Source organism: Oncorhynchus keta, chromosome 18, assembly GCF_023373465.1.
Source record: "Oncorhynchus keta strain PuntledgeMale-10-30-2019 chromosome 18, Oket_V2, whole genome shotgun sequence".
Lineage (NCBI taxonomy): Eukaryota > Metazoa > Chordata > Actinopteri > Salmoniformes > Salmonidae > Oncorhynchus > Oncorhynchus keta.
The window spans coordinates 33,224,306-33,240,866 of record NC_068438.1 but is presented as its reverse complement, the minus strand read 5'-3'; the positions used below and the strand labels follow the sequence as shown (position 1 = coordinate 33,240,866).

General features: G+C 47.7%; 1 protein-coding gene across 2 annotated transcripts in view; it reads right to left on the bottom strand.

Annotated features, from left to right (window-relative positions):
* LOC118379169 (phosphatidylinositol 4,5-bisphosphate 3-kinase catalytic subunit beta isoform-like) overlaps positions 1-16,561 on the bottom strand; it is a 103,358-nt gene that overhangs the window by 51,155 nt on the left and 35,642 nt on the right. For both annotated transcript variants that reach the window (XM_052467969.1, XM_052467970.1), the window contains exon 3: positions 1,322-1,508. In XM_052467969.1, coding sequence (XP_052323929.1) covers positions 1,322-1,474 — 153 coding nt within the window. In that variant the 5' untranslated portion in view covers positions 1,475-1,508. The remainder of the gene's footprint in view (positions 1-1,321; positions 1,509-16,561) is intronic.

Sequence of the window (16,561 nt, the reverse complement as noted above, 5' to 3'; positions counted from 1 at the left end):
GAATCCACCAACAGGTAGCCAGACGGTAGCTAACCGGCTAGCCTACCTACCAGGACATAACTGAGAAGACTGCATAACGGTCTGCACAACTGCTTGCACAACTGTAAAGCAGATCACAAGTCATCGAGTCTGTTAGTTCTGTTTTGTAGACATATGAAAAGCAGACAGACAAACAAGCACTTCTGTGAATTGGAGTGTTAGGTCACTCCTCATTAGAAACACTGGAGCCAGGGGTGATTCAGAGAAACAGACATTACACACTGTTATTCAAGAACTATTCAACAAAGCCTGTCTGAGGAAAATGTTGTCTCTCTATGTGTGTGTGTGTGTGTGTGTGTGTGTGTGTGTGTGTGTGTGTGTGTGTGTGTGTGTGTGTGTGTGTGTGTGTGTGTGTGTGTGTGTGTGTGTGTGTGTGTGTGTGTGTGTGTGTGTGTGTGTGTGCATCAGAAATAGTGTCTCAGAATGGAGGAAAACATTACATGAGGAAAACACCAGCAGGGAGAGAGGGATCTCACCACCGGGTCAAATACAAAAACGGCCATCCTTCAAGGTATTTACACTTTAAACGGTCAAAACTAAAAATCCTTTAAAAAATTCATATTGACTGAAGTATGAAACCTTCCATGATGGTAAAGACTATAGTGTATGGTTACATTCCTGACCTTTGGCTTACATCTCACCCCACCTCTACCCACTAGCAGGGTCACGCATGATGTCATAGGATATTTGCATGCAGTTAGAGTGCAGCTCAGAGACAAACAAACAGCCACCAGCATAACACCCATTAGACAGTGTCTGTCTGGACTGGAGAGGAGGCGACAGTCTACAGCAGCCTACAGCTTGTTCTAGTTGTTATGATGGCCTTTTACAATGGCTCAGAACCAGAACTTCAGCCAGGCAGCACCCAGAGTCATTCATCAAAACAATCCTAACCAATCTCCGTAATGTTAAACTAATAAATTGTAAAGTAATGTGTTCCATGTGGGTTGATTCTAACTGAAGAGATAAAACAACCTGAAAGGCTGAATGTGTTGTAGTGCTGGACAGACAATGTGGATAGAAATCCATATCATTATAATCCTACTGAATCGTCATGATAACAATAAGAACAATAAATACAAACATTGAGATGCATAGTAGGCCTATTACAGGCCTCTAGGCTATACTTTCCAATGCTGTTCTAAGATTACAACTGCACTGTTTCGACTGCTGTCTGAAATGATTAACATTAGGCTATAGGCAAGCCTGTTAACTACAGAATACCCAGCAAAATATCATATAATTACATTTCAAACACACACACAGTCCCCCTCTCTCGTACCAGTTTGATGTGTTGTATGGTGGCCTCTCTGGGGACGTCCATCTGGATGTAGATGCCGGTGGGTAACAGGAAGTCCACAGTGACCAGGTCCTCTCCACACAGCTGGGAGTGGGCCGCCCACAAGTCCAGTTCGTCTGTCATGGCGGGAGGCATCGCAGGGACCAACACCCAGCTCAACCATAAGGACCTGGGAGGAGGAAAGAGGACCGTTAGGGAGAGTAACCATGAACTGCTGAAGAACCACAACCACATGCAGAGAGTATAGAACTGTAACCGTGAATGGCTGAACCACACCTCACAGAGTTCTTCCAATTCCTACTTCCTACTAGACATAGTTTGATAAGTCTTTACTGATGACTGAAAGTTGGGTGGTGTCAGGCTGAGGAGACTGTTATACTCTTTGCCCCCAGGGGGAGCCCTGTATAACACGGACTGGCCCTGGTTGGGTGAGCGCCAGCCCTCAGAGGAATGCCCACTAAGCAAACACAGGAACAAAAAGGTCACCAACCCTTCCCCTCACCCCTGACAACCTGCTCTGGTTCCCCCCCTCACTTGACCGTGAGGCTGTTGTCAAGGCAATTATCAAGTAAACGGAGTTGAGGTAAATTTAGCTGACATTTTTCAAATCATCCAGTGAGTGTAGAATGGCCGTAGTTAGTGTGGGACTGGAGTTGACAGGTTTTCAAAATTCTCTTTAAAAAATTGTTACGGGTTTAGGAGGTGGTTCAAGTACATACATACACACACACACACACACACACACACACACACACACACACACACACACACACACACACACACACACACACACACACACACACACACACACACACACACACACACACACACACACACACACACACACACACACACACACACTAGAGTAAGAGCTTGAGCAGCTTTGTTAAAGAACCACATGCTGCCCAGTTTCCATTCTGGCTCAGTGTTTCACCACAATGGACCATCCAATCACAGTTGCCTTTCTGTAATGACCTATTCCTGAAGAGCATGTCTTTAAGTGCTCCAGCAGGCCACAGTTCAATCTCAATTTTGGCTCAATATCACCAGGCCATTAAATCCAGCAGCAGCCCCATATTCTCTAATGGTGTTAAGTGCTTGGGTCCATTTTGGCTCTGCAGCAAGTACAGTATCGTGGACCATTTGGAGCCACCATCTTGGCCACTTAACATGATCAGCTATGCAGATACAACTGCTCTGACTGCCACTCAACACTAGAACATTCTCTCTTAAAGGGACTGTACAATTTCTGAGCCACCATTGGTGAGTGGTGGAACTAAACACTAGTGCTGGGATGATAAAGATAAAATTATTGACACCGACCATATTGATCACTTATCATCTCCGGCATTTTGCGGATGTCATTCATTACAATAAGTAGCCTATACTAGACAAATGTCAATGAAATAAGTTTGCTAATGCGACAAATGATGGCTACAACCATCAGACTAGTCGTAGTTTACAGTGCATCCGGAGTGTATTCAGACAACTTGACTTTTTCCACATTTTGTTACATTATGGATTCAATTGAAAAAGAAAACCTCTCTTCAATCGACACACAATAACAAAGCGAAAACAGGTTTTTAGATATTCTCGCAAACCAAGCCATTAGGTTGAAGAAATTGTCCGTAGAGCGCTGAGACAGGATTGTGTCGAGGCACAGATCAGGGGAAGGGTACCAAAACATTTCTGCAGCATTGAAGGTCCCCAATAACACAGTGGCCTCCATCATTCTTAAATGGAAGAAGTTTGGAAACACCAAGACTATTCCTAGAGCTGGCTGCCCGGCCAAACTGAGCAATTGGGGGAGAAGGGCCTTGGTCAGGGAGGTGACCAAGAACCTGATGGTCACTCTGGTCAGAGCTCCATAGTTCCTCTGTTGAGATGGGAGAACCTTCCAGAAGGACACCCATCTCTGTAGCACCACCAATTAGGCCTTTATGGTAGAGTGGCCAGACAGAAGCCACTCTTCAGTAAAAGGCACATGACAGCCCGCTTGGGGTTTGCCAAAAGGCACCTAAAGACGCTCATACCATTGGAAACAAGATTCTCTGGTCTGATGAAACCAAGATTTAACTCGTTGGCCTGAATGCTAAGCGTCACATCTGGAGGAAACCTGGCACCATCCCTACGGTGAAGGAAGGTGGTGGCAGCATCATGCTTTGGGGATGCTTTTCAGCGGCAGGGACTGGGGGACTAATCAGGATCAAGGGAAAGATGAACAGAGCAAAGTACAGAGATCCTTGATTTAAAAAAACCTGCTCCAGAGCACTAAGGACATCAGATTGGGACGAAGGTTCACCTTCCGACAGGACTATATATCAGTTTTAATTATTTAAAAACGTTTTTGCTTTGTCATTATAGGGTATTGTGTGTAGATTGATGAGGGGGAAAAAATAATTAATCCATTTTAGAATAAGGCATAACTTAACATTTGGAAAAAGTCCAGGGGTCTGAATACTTCCGGAACGCACTGTAAACTACTACCACTAGTTTAATGGTTGTAGCCATCAATTTTCCTATTAGCAAACGCATTTCATTGATATTTCTCTAGTATAGGCTACTTATCATAATGAACGACATCAGCAAAGTGCCTGAGATGATAACTGATCAAGGCAGAGTTCATCTCAGCCTATGCCTCCCTCCAGTCCCTTGACTTCTTGGCACTGACGGAAACATGGATCACCACAGATAACACTGCTACTCCTACTGCTCTCTCCTCGTCCGCCCACGTGTTCTCGCACACCCCGAGAGCTTCTGGTCAGCGGGGTGGTGGCACCGGGATCCTCATCTCTCCCAAGTGGTCTTTCTCTCTTTCTCCTTACCCATCTGTCTATTGCCTCCTTTGAATTCCATGCTGTCACAGTTACCAGCCCTTTCAAGCTTAACATCCTTATCATTTATCGCCCTCCAGGTTCCCTTGGAGAGTTCATCAATGAGCTTGATGCCTTGATAAGCTCCTTTCCTGAGGACGGCTCACCTCTCACAGTTCTGGGCGACTTTAACCTCCCCACGTCTACCTTTGACTCATTCCTCTCTGCCTCCTTCTTTCCACTCCTCTCCTCTTTGACCTCACCCTCTCACCTTCCCCCCTACTCACAAGGCAGGCAATACGCTTGACCTCATCTTTACTAGATGCTGTTCTTCCACTAACCTCATTGCAACTCCCCTCCAAGTCTCCGACCACTACCTTGTATCCTTTTCCCTCTCGCTCTCATCCAACACTTCCCACACTGCCCCTACTCGGATGGTATCGCGCCGTCCCAACCTTCGCTCTCTCTCCCCGCTACTCTCTCCTCTTCCATCCTATCTTCTCTTCCCTCTGCTCAAACTTTCTCCAACCTATCTCCTGATTCTGCCTCCTCAACCCTCCTCTCCTCCCTTACTGCATCCTTTGACTCCCTATGTCCCCTATCCTCCAGGCCGGCTCGGTCCTCCCTCCCGCTCCGTGGCTCGACGACTCATTGCGAGCTCACAGAACAGGGCTCCGGGCAGCCGAGCGGAAATGGAGGAAAAGTTCGCCTCCCTGCGGACCTGGCATCCTTTCACTCCCTCCTCTCTACATTTTCCTCCTCTGTCTCTGCTGCTAAAGCCACTTTCTACCATTCTAAGTTCCAAGCATCTGCCTCTAACCCTAGGAAGCTCTTTGCCACCTTCTCCTCCCTCCTGAATCCTTCCCCCCTCCCTCCTCCCTCTCTGCAGATGACTTCGTCAACCATTTTGAAAAGAAGGTCGATGACATCCGATCCTCGTTTGCTAAGTCAAACGACACCGCTGGTTCTGCTCACACTGCCCTACCCTATGCTCTGACCTCTTTCTCCCCTCTCTCTCCAGATGAAATCTCGCGTCTTGTGACGGCCGGCCGCCCAACAACCTGCCCGCTTGACCCTATCCCCTCCTCTCTTCTCCAGACCATTTCCGGAGACCTTCTCCCTTACCTCACCTCGCTCATCAACTCATCCCTGACCGCTGGCTACGTCCCTCCCGTCTTCAAGAGAGCGAGAGTTGCACCCTTCTGAAAAAACCTACACTCGATCCCTCCGATGTCAACAACTACAGACCAGTATCCCTTCTCTCTTTTCTCTCCAAAACTCTTGAGCGTGCCGTCCTTGGCCAGCTCTACCGCTATCTCTCTCAGAATGACCTTCTTGATCCAAATCAGTCAGGTTTCAAGACTAGTCATTCAACTGAGACTGCTCAATTCTTCTCTGTATCACGGAGGCGCTCCGCACTGCTAAAGCTAACTCTCTCTCCTCTGCTCTCATCCTTCTAGACCTATCGGCTGCCTTCGATACTGTGAACCATCAGATCCTCCTCTCCACCCTCTCCGAGTTGGGCATCTCCGGCTGCCCACGCTAGATTGCGTCCTACCTGACAGGTCGCTCCTACCAGGTGGCGTGGCGAGAATCTGTCTCCTCACCACGCGCTCTCACCACTGGTGTCCCCCAGGGCTCTGTTCTAGGCCCTCTCTTATTCTCGCTATACACCAAGTCACTTGGCTCTGTCATAACCTCACATGGTCTCTCCTATCATTGCTATGCAGACGACACACAATTAATCTTCTCCTTTCCCCCTTCTGATGACCAGGTGGCGAATCGCATCTCTGCATGTCTGGCAGACATATCAGTGTGGATGACGGATCACCACCTCAAGCTGAACCTCAGCAAGACGGAGCTCCTCTTCCTCCCGGGGAAGGACTGCCCGTTCCATGATCTCGCCATCACGGTTGACAACTCCATTGTGTCCTCCTCCCAGAGCGCTAAGAACCTTGGCGTGATCCTGGACAACACCCTGACGTTCTCAACTAACATCAAGGCGGTGTCCCGTTCCTGTAGGTTCATGCTCTACAACATCCGCAGAGTACGACCCTGCCTCACACAGGAAGCGGCGCAGGTCCTAATCCAGGCACTTGTCATCTCCCGTCTTGATTACTGCAACTCGCTGTTGGCTGGGCTCCCTGCCTGTGCCATTAAACCCCTACAACTCATCCAGAACGCCGCAGCCCGTCTGGTGTTCAACCTTCCCAAGTTCTCTCACGTCACCCCGCTCCTCCGCTCTCTCCACTGGCTTCCAGTTGAAGCTCGCATCCGCTACAAGACCATGGTGCTCGCCTACGGAGCTGTGAGGGGAACGGCACCTCAGTACCTCCAGGCTCTGATCAGGCCCTACACCCAAACAAGGGCACTGCGTTCATCCACCTCTGGCCTGCTCGCCTCCCTACCACTGAGGAAGTACAGTTCCCGCTCAGCCCAGTCAAAACTGTTCGCTGCTCTGGCCCCCAATGGTGGAACAAACTCCCTCACGACGCCAGGACAGCGGAGTCAATCACCACCTTCCGGAGACACCTGAAACCCCACCTCTTCAAGGAATACCTAGGATAGGGTAAGTAAGGGTAGGTAATCCTTCTCCCCCAACAAGATTTAGATGCAAGTGGCTGTTCCACTGGTTGTCATAAGGTGTATGCACCAATTTGTAAGTCGCTCTGGATAAGAGCGTCTGCTAAATGACTTAAATGTTAAAATGTTAATGATCGATATGGTCGGTGTCCATCATTTTCCCTTTATCATCCTTGATAAAAACCTGCTCCAGAGCGCTAAGGACCTCAGACTGGGGCAAATGTTCACCTTCCAACAGGACAACGACCCTAAGCCCACAGCAAAGACACTGACGAGTGGTTTCGGGACAAGTCTCTGAATGTCCTTGAGTGGCCCAGCCAGAGCCCGGACTTGAACCCAATTGAACATCTCTGGAGAGACCTGAAAATAGCTGTGCAGTGACACTCCCCATCCAACCTGACAGAGCTTGAGGGGATCTGCAGAGAAGAATGGGAGAAGCTCCCAAATAAAGGTGTGCCAAGCTTGTAGCGTCATACCAAAAGAAGATGAGGCTGTACTCGCTGCCAAAGATGCGTCAACAAAGTACTGAGTAAAGGGTCTGAATACTTTTCTAAATGACATATTTCAATCTTAATTATTTATAAATGTGCAAACATTTCGAAAAATCTGTTTTTGCTTTGTCATTATGGGGTATTGTGTATAGATTGATGAAGGTGGAAAAAAACACTTTAAATCCTTTTAGAATAAGGCGTAATGTAACAAAATGTGGATAAAGTCCAGGGGTCTGAAAACTTTCCGAATGCACTGTAAAGGATCATTAAAAAAACATGTTTTAATTGTGCACAATATTAGAAATGTATCATTCTATTTATTCATCGTTATTGCATCAATTCAAGCAATTTATCACTAAATGGATTTTTGTCCATATCGCCCAGTTCTAAGCACCTTGTCAAATGTGCAGTTGAATGCCTGTCTCAGACAAACACTGCAGAGGGTGATGTCACAGAGGAGCTCAGTTACACTCATGAAAGGAAAGGTGACACCACAACGTGTCTGTCTGACGCAGTCACAACTAACATGAGGAGACACACTGAACATCCCCCCCAGAGTCGCAATGGGATTTGATAAACTATTAGCATCCGTTGCTGTAGCAACGGTATGATAACCTAATGCATTGCATTTTGGAGATTACAGCAAAAATAACATTATTATCATCCCTGCTACGTAAACCAAACTGATTTTGCTGTTTAAACAAGTTTTGTTTAGCTAATAAGATCACACTATTTGTCATGACAGGCCCACCCACATCAAGGGCAAAACCTTTTAGTGGCCCCCCTCTTCACAGTGGAGAATCTTTTTTTTAAATAAATAAAGTTAAACTTCGCCATAGGCCACAGAGAAAATAATGCAGTTTTAGAGCAATTTCTTTGCAATTCTAAACATTTTGCCATATATAGGGTGGAGATATTTATTGTTATTGTAAAGAAGAAATGTTGGAAGTTTACATACACCTTTGCCAAATACATGTACACTCAGTTTCACAATTCCTGACATTTAATCCTAGTAAAAATTATGTTTTAGACCAGTTAGGATAACCACTTTATTTTAAGAATGTGAAATGTCAGAATAATAGTAGAGAGAATGATTTATTTCAGCTTTTATGTCTTTCATCACATTCCCAGTGGGTCAGAAGTTTACATACTCAATTAGTATTTGGTAGCATTGCCTTTAAATTGTTTAACTTGGGTCAAACATTTTGGGTAGCCTTCCACAAGCTTCCTACAATAAGTTGGGTGAATCAGCTTTGTAGGCCTCCTTGCTCGCACACGCTTTTTCAGTTCTGCCCACAAATTCTCTACAGGCTTGAGGTCAGGGCTTTGAGATGGCCACTCCAATACCTTGACTTTGTTGTCCTTAAGACATTTTGCCACAACTTTGGAAGTATGCTTGGGGCATAGTTCATTTGGAAGACCCATTTGCAACCAAGCTATAACTGATGTCTTGAGAAGTTGCTTCAATATATCCACATAATTTTCCTTATCATGATGCCATCTATTTTGTGAAGTGCACCAGTTCCTCCTGCAACAAAGCACCCCCACAACATGATGCTGCCACCCCTGTGCTTCACAGTTGGGATGGTGTTCTTCGGCTTGCAAGCCTCCCCCTTTATCCTCCAAACATAACGATGGTCATTATGGCCAAACAGTTCTATATGTTTCATCAGACCAGAGGACATTTCTCCAAAAAGTACGATCTTTTTCCCCATGTGCAGTTACAAACCGTAGTCTGGCTTTTTTAATGGCGGTTTTGGAGCAGTGGCTTCTTCCTTGCTGAGCAGCCTTTCAAGTTATGTCGATATAGGACTCGTTTTAATGTGGATATAGATACTTTTGTACCTGAATCCTCCAGCATCTTCACAAGGTCCTTTGCTATTGTTCTGGAATTGATTTGCACTTTTCGCACCAAAGTACGTTCATCTCTAGGAGACAGAACACCTCTCCTTCCTGAGCGGTATGATGGCTGCGTGGTACCATAGTGTTTATACTTGCGCACTATTGTTTGTACAGGTGAACGTGGTACCTTCAGGCATTTGGAAATTGCTCCCAAGGATGAACCAGACTTGTGGAGGTCTACAATTTTTTTTCCTGAGGTCTTGGCTGATTTCTTTAGATTTTCCCATGGTGTCAAGCAAAGGGGCACTGAGTTTGAAGGTTGGCTTTGAAATACATCCATATGGACACCTCCAAATGACTCAAATGATGTCAATTAGCCTATCAGAAGCTTCTAAAGCCATGACATCCTTTTCTGGAATTTTCCAAGCTGTTTAAAGGCACAGTCAACTTAGTGTATGTAAACTTCTGACCCGCTGGACTTGTGATACAGTGAATAAGTCAAATAATCTGTCTGTAAACAATTGTTGGAAAAATGACTTGTGTCATACAAAGTAGATGTCTTAACCAACTTGCCAAAACTACAGTTTGTTAACAAGAAATTTGTGGAGTGGTTGAAAAACTAGTTTTAATGAATCCAATTTTCGGACTTCAACTGTATATGCAAATGTCACATTGACATTCAACGTAGGATTTGCGCATAAGGTTGAGTTACCCGTATATAGCTGATGAGAAGATTTCCCCTGGGCTAGTGCGTTCATGTGTGTGTGTAAGTCATACAGGTGTGATTTCATCATGACAGTGTAAAGGGTATAGGAGAATGTATAGGGCGTCTGTGATAGCAGAGGAGTCACTTTAGAACTACGACAGCCTAGTCAATATTAATGACACACATATTCCACTGTCACACTTAATGAAATTATTCCACCATGTCAGTTTGGAAAGAAAGAACCGTTGTCATGGTAACAACCCATTGTTCTATTGAAAAGGTCTCCCCTAAAGCCTGACGAATACATTATGATTAGGATTATTAACAAGTATGTCCTTATGCTCTTTGTAAACTGTTGCTGTCTCTCTCTCGTACTCTAGTCTACAATGAGGCAGTGTGTTGCGAGAAGGGGGAGATATGAGGTCATGGTCAGTGATTAAGGACTCTGTGACACTTCTAAAAATACTACAATGAGTTCACAAAAGAGGAAGACCCCCACCCCCGCTCCACTATAAATACAGTACCGGTGTGAATGAGGTCACATTCTCTCGCTCTCTCACACACACAATCTATACTAGGGCATCCCGAGTCAGCTTTTCCTCTAGCTCTCTAGCTGAGGGGCTGTTGTTCAGGGGGGAATTGGGGCTTAGGGACTGTACTGACCACATCCAGTCACATTCATCCACATCAGCCCACATGGTGTCATGTCATACCCCTTCCCTCTCTGAACATGTTAACTCCCCTTGGGAATGAGGGGAAATTGTGTGTGTGTGTGAGTGAGATTAGTCAGTAGGGCGTGAGTTTTGAAAGTGTTGTGGTACATAGTGGTAGCACTTCTAGGTGAACAGAACACATTTTGATGTAGAACTAGTGGTCCACCGTTACCCTGAGGTTCTGTCTCAGTGTGAGGACCAACATAACAGGTGAATTAGGAGTGTGTGTGAGGTGTGTGTATGAGGCTTATGAAGGGTGTGTGTGAGAGAAACAGACACCCTCACTGCTGCTCAAACATGACAGAAATCACTAGACACTCCTACTTGTGGATTTAGAGAGTGGCTGTGGGCTTGAGACAGAATGTGATAGAAAAAACTGAAGAGGATAAATCAACTTTACTGTAGTGAGGTCTACTGTAGCAACATCATAGTTGTGGTCTGGTCTGTACAGTCCAACAACAATCAACTGGACATAGTAGGCCTACCATAGAGGACAGGGTAATGAGGCTGTATACTCTAGATGGTGGAGATAACATATTGTGTGTGAAAGGCTTTGATTGTATTTATTCAACACACAGACACTGTGGTTTTCCACATGTTCCTGTCTGTGGTAAACATCAATGTCATATCTTGTAGTTGTCCATTTGGTGGGAAAAGTGGCCGAGGATATTGGATTAGCGCTCAAACTACAACCCCCCCCTACCTTCTATCTCTCTGGTCTGTCCCTCTCCTCCCCACCCTGTATCAGTGGGTACTGATGTGGCCAAGAGATTCTATTTCTATTTTTTACTTGGACCCCTTTTTCTCCCTAATTTCATGGTATCCAATTGGGAGCTACAATCTTGTTTCATCGATGCAACTCGGACTCGGGAGAGGCGAAGCTTGAGAGCCGTGTGTCCTCCGAAACGCAACCCAGCCAAGCCACACTGCCCGCTCAACCCGAAAGCCAGTCGCACCAATGTGTCGGAAGAAACACCGTACACCTGGCGACCGTGTTAGCGTGCATTGCGCCAGCCTGGCACAGGAGTCACTAGAGCGCAATGGGACAAGGACATCCCTGCTGGTCAAACCCTCTCCTAACCCGGACGATGCTGGGGCAATTGTGGACTAGCAGGTATATCTTCCTGGTCACCATAGCAGCACCCACTCGTAGCACGCGCTCCAGCAGGTATATCTCCCTGGTCACCATAGCAGCACCCACTCGTAGCATGCGCTCCAGCAGGTATATCTCCCTGGTCACCATAGCACCACCCACTCGTAGCATGCGCTCCAGCAGGTATATCTCCCTGGTCACCATAGCAGCACCCACTCGTAGCATGCGCTCCAGCAGGTATATCTCCCTGGTCACCATAGCAGCACCCACTAGCAGCACCCAGCATGCGCTCCAGCAGGTATATCTCACTGGTCACCATAGCAGCACCCACTCGTAGCATGCGCTCCAGCAGGTATATCTCCCTGGTCACCATAGCAGTACCCACTCGTAGCACGCGCTCCAGCAGGTATATCTCCCTGGTCACCATAGCAGCACCCACTCGTAGCATGCGCTCTAGCAGGTATATGTCACTGGTCACCATAGCAGCACCCACTCGTAGCATGCGCTCCAGCAGGTATATCTCACTGGTCACCATAGCAGGACCCACTCGTAGCACGCGCTCCAGCAGGTATATCTCACTGGTCACCATAGCAGCAACCACTCGTAGCACGCGCTCCAGCAGGTATATCTCACTGGTCACCATAGCACCACCCACTCGTAGCATGCGCTCCAGCAGGTATATCTCCTGGTCACCATAGCAGCACCCACTCGTAGCATGCGCTCTAGCAGGTATATCTCACTGGTCACCATAGCAGCACCCACTCGTAGCATGCGCTCTAGCAGGTATATCTCACTGGTATATCTCACTGGTCACCATAGCAGCACCCACTCGTATATCTAGCATGCGCTCCAGCAGGTATATCTCCCTGGTCACCATAGCAGCACCCACTCGTAGCATGCGCTCCAGCAGGTATATCTCACTGGTCACCATAGCAGCACCCACTCGCAGCATGCGCTCCAGCAGGTATATCTCACTGGTCCCCATAGCAGCACCCACTCGTAGCATGCGCTCCAGCAGGTATATCTCCCTGGTCACCATAGCAGCACCCACTCGTAGCATGCGCTCCAGCAGGTATATCTCCCTGGTCACCATAGCAGCACCCACTCGTAGCATGCGCTCCAGCAGGTATATCTCCCTGGTCACCATAGCAGCACCCACTCGTAGCATGCGCTCCAGCAGGTATATCTCACTGGTCACCATAGCAGCACCCACTCGCAGCATGCGCTCCAGCAGGTATATCTCCCTGGTCACCATAGCACCACCCACTCGTAGCATGCGCTCTAGCAGGTATATGTCACTGGTCACCATAGCAGCACCCACTCGTAGCATGCGCTCTAGCAGGTATATGTCACTGGTCACCATAGCAGCACCCACTCGTAGCATGCGCTCTAGCAGGTATATGTCACTGGTCACCATAGCACCACCCACTCGTAGCATGCGCTCTAGCAGGTATATGTCACTGGTCACCATAGCAACACCCACTCGTAGCATGCGCTCCAGCAGGTATATCTCCCTGGTCACCATAGCAGCACCCACTCGTAACATGCGCTCCAGCAGGTATATCTCACTGGTCACCCCCAAAGCCAATTTCTCTTTGGTTGTCTTTCCTTCCAGTTCTCTGCTGCCCATGACTGAAACGAACTACAAAAACCTCTGAAGCTGGAGACTCACATCTCTCTCACTAGCTTTAAGCACCAACTGTCAGAGCAGCTCACAGATCACTGCACCTGTACATAGCCCATCTGTAAACAGCTCATCTACCTACCTCATCCCCATACTGTATGTATTTATTTATTTTGCTCCTTTGCATCCCAGTAGCTCTACCTGCACATTCATCTTCTGCCGATCTAACATTCCAGTGTTTAATTGCTATATTGTAATTACTTCGCCACCATGGCCTATTTATTTCCTTAACTTACCTCATTTGCACTCACTGTATATAGACTTTTTGTTTTCTTTTGTTCTACTGTATTATTGACTGTATGTTTTGTTTATTCCATGTGTAACTCTGTGTTGTTGTATGTGTCGAATTGCTACGCTTTATCTTGGCCAGGGGAAAGGGGGAAAGGGAGTAGAGGGAAGGGGTAAGGGAGTAGAGGGAAGGGGAAAGGGAGTAGAGGGAAGGGGAAAGGGAGTAGAGGGAAGGGGAAAGGATAAATGTTTGGAAGGCGTAAGGGAGTAGAGGGAAGGGGTAAGGGAGTAGAGGGAAGGGGAAAGGATAAATGTTTGGAAGGGGTAAGGGAGTAGAGGGAAGGGGTAAGGGAGTAGAGGGAAGGGGAAAGGATAAATGTTTGGAAGGGGTAAGGGAGTAGAGGGAAGGGGAAAGGATAAATGTTTGGAAGGGGTAAGGGAGTAGAGGGAAGGGGTAAGGGAGTAGAGGGAAGGGGTAAGGGAGTAGAGGGAAGGGGAAAGGATAAATGTTTGGAAGGGGTAAGGGAGTAGAGGGAAGGGGTAAGGGAGTAGAGGGAAGGGGTAAGGGAGTAGAGGGAAGGGGTAAGGATAAATGTTTGGAAGGGGTAAGGGAGTAGAGGGAAGGGGTAAGGGAGTAGAGGGAAGGGGAAAGGATAAATGTTTGGAAGGGGTAAGGGAGTAGAGGGAAGGGGAAAGGATAAATGTTTGGAAGGGAGGAGAGGGAAGGGGTAAGGGAGAGAAGGGAAGGGGTAGAGGATAAATGTTTGGAAGGGGTAAGGGAGTAGAGGGAAGGGGTAAGGGAGTAGAGGGAAGGGGAAAGGATAAATGTTTGGAAGGGGTAAGGGAGTAGAGGGAAGGGGTAAGGGAGTAGATGGAAGGGAAAGGATAAATGTTTGGAAGGGGTAAGGGAGTAGAGGGAAGGGGTAAGGGAGTAGAGGGAAGGGGAAAGGATAAATGTTTGGAAGGGGTAAGGGAGTAGAGGGAAGGGGTAAGGGAGTAGATGGAAGGGGAAAGGATAAATGTTTGGAAGGGGTAAGGGAGTAGAGGGAAGGGGTAAGGGAGTAGAGGGAAGGGGAAAGGATAAATGTTTGGAAGGGGTAAGGGAGTAGAGGGAAGGGGTAAGGGAGTAGAGGGAAGGGGTAAGGGAGTAGAGGGAAGGGGAAAGGATAAATGTTTGGAAGGTGTAAGGGAGTAGAGGGAAGGGGTAAGGGAGTAGAGGGAAGGGGAAAGGGAGTAGAGGGAAGGGGAAAGGATAAATGTTTGGAAGGGGTAAGGGAGTAGAGGGAAGGGGTAAGGGAGTAGAGGGAAGGGGAAAGGATAAATGTTTGGAAGGGGTAAGGGAGTAGAGGGAAGGGGTAAGGGAGTAGAGGGAAGGGGTAAGGGAGTAGAGGGAAGGGGAAAGGATAAATGTTTGGAAGGGGTAAGGGAGTAGAGGGAAGGGGTAAGGGAGTAGAGGGAAGGGGAAAGGGAGTAGAGGGAAGGGGAAAGGATAAATGTTTGGAAGGGGTAAGGGAGTAGAGGGAAGGGGTAAGGGAGTAGAGGGAAGGGGTAAGGGAGTAGAGGGAAGGGGTAAGGGAGTAGAGGGAAGGGGAAAGGGAGTAGAGGGAAGGGGAAAGGATAAATGTTTGGAAGGGGTAAGGGAGTAGAGGGAAGGGGTAAGGGAGTAGAGGGAAGGGGAAAGGATAAATGTTTGGAAGGGGTAAGGGAGTAGAGGGAAGGGGTAAGGGAGTAGAGGGAAGGGGTAAGGGAGTAGAGGGAAGGGGAAAGGATAAATGTTTGGAAGGGGTAAGGGAGTAGAGGGAAGGGGTAAGGGAGTAGAGGGAAGGGGAAAGGGAGTAGAGGGAAGGGGAAAGGATAAATGTTTGGAAGGGGTAAGGGAGTAGAGGGAAGGGGTAAGGGAGTAGAGGGAAGGGGTAAGGGAGTAGATGGAAGGGGAAAGGATAAATGTTTGGAAGGGGTAAGGGAGTAGAGGGAAGGGGTAAGGGAGTAGAGGGAAGGGGAAAGGATAAATGTTTGGAAGGGGTAAGGGAGTAGAGGGAAGGGGAAAGGATAAATGTTTGGAAGGCGTAAGGGAGTAGAGGGAAGGGGTAAGGGAGTAGAGGGAAGGGGTAAGGGAGTAGAGGGAAGGGGAAAGGATAAATGTTTGGAAGGGGTAAGGGAGTAGAGGGAAGGGGTAAGGGAGTAGAGGGAAGGGGAAAGGATAAATGTTTGGAAGGGGTAAGGGAGTAGAGGGAAGGGGTAAGGGAGTAGAGGGAAGGGGAAAGGATAAATGTTTGGAAGGGGTAAGGGAGTAGAGGGAAGGGGTAAGGGAGTAGAGGGAAGGGGAAAGGATAAATGTTTGGAAGGGGTAAGGGAGTAGCGGGAAGGGGTAAGGGAGTAGAGGGAAGGGGAAAGGATAAATGTTTTGGAAGGGGTAAGGGAGTAGAGGGAAGGGGGGATAAATGGGAGGGAGTAGAGGGAAGGGTAGAGGGAAGGGGAAAGGATAAATGTTTGGAAGGGGTAAGGGGGGAGTAGAGGGAAGGGGTAAGGGAGTAGAGGGAAGGGGAAAGGATAAATGTTTGGAAGGGGTAAGGGAGTAGAGGGAAGGGGTAAGGGAGTAGAGGGAAGGGGAAAGGATAAATGTTTGGAAGGGGTAAGGGAGTAGAGGGAAGGGGAAAGGATAAATGTTTGGAAGGGGTAAGGGAGTAGAGGGAAGGGGTAAGGGAGTAGAGGGAAGGGGAAAGGATAAATGTTTGGAAGGGGTAAGGGAGTAGAGGGAAGGGGTAAGGGAGTAGAGGGAAGGGGAAAGGATAAATGTTTGGAAGGGGTAAGGGAGTAGAGGGAAGGGGTAAGGGAGTAGAGGGAAGGGGAAAGGATAAATGTTTGGAAGGGGTAAGGGAGTAGAGGGAAGGGGAAAGGATAAATGTTTGGAAGGGGTAAGGGAGTAGAGGGAATGGGTAAGGGAGTAGAGGGAAGGGGTAAGGATAAATGTTTGGAAGGGGTAAGGGAGTAGAGGGAAGGGGTAAGGGAGTAGAGGGAAGGGGAAAGGATAAATGTTTGGAAGGGGTAAGGGAGTAGAGGGAAGGGGTA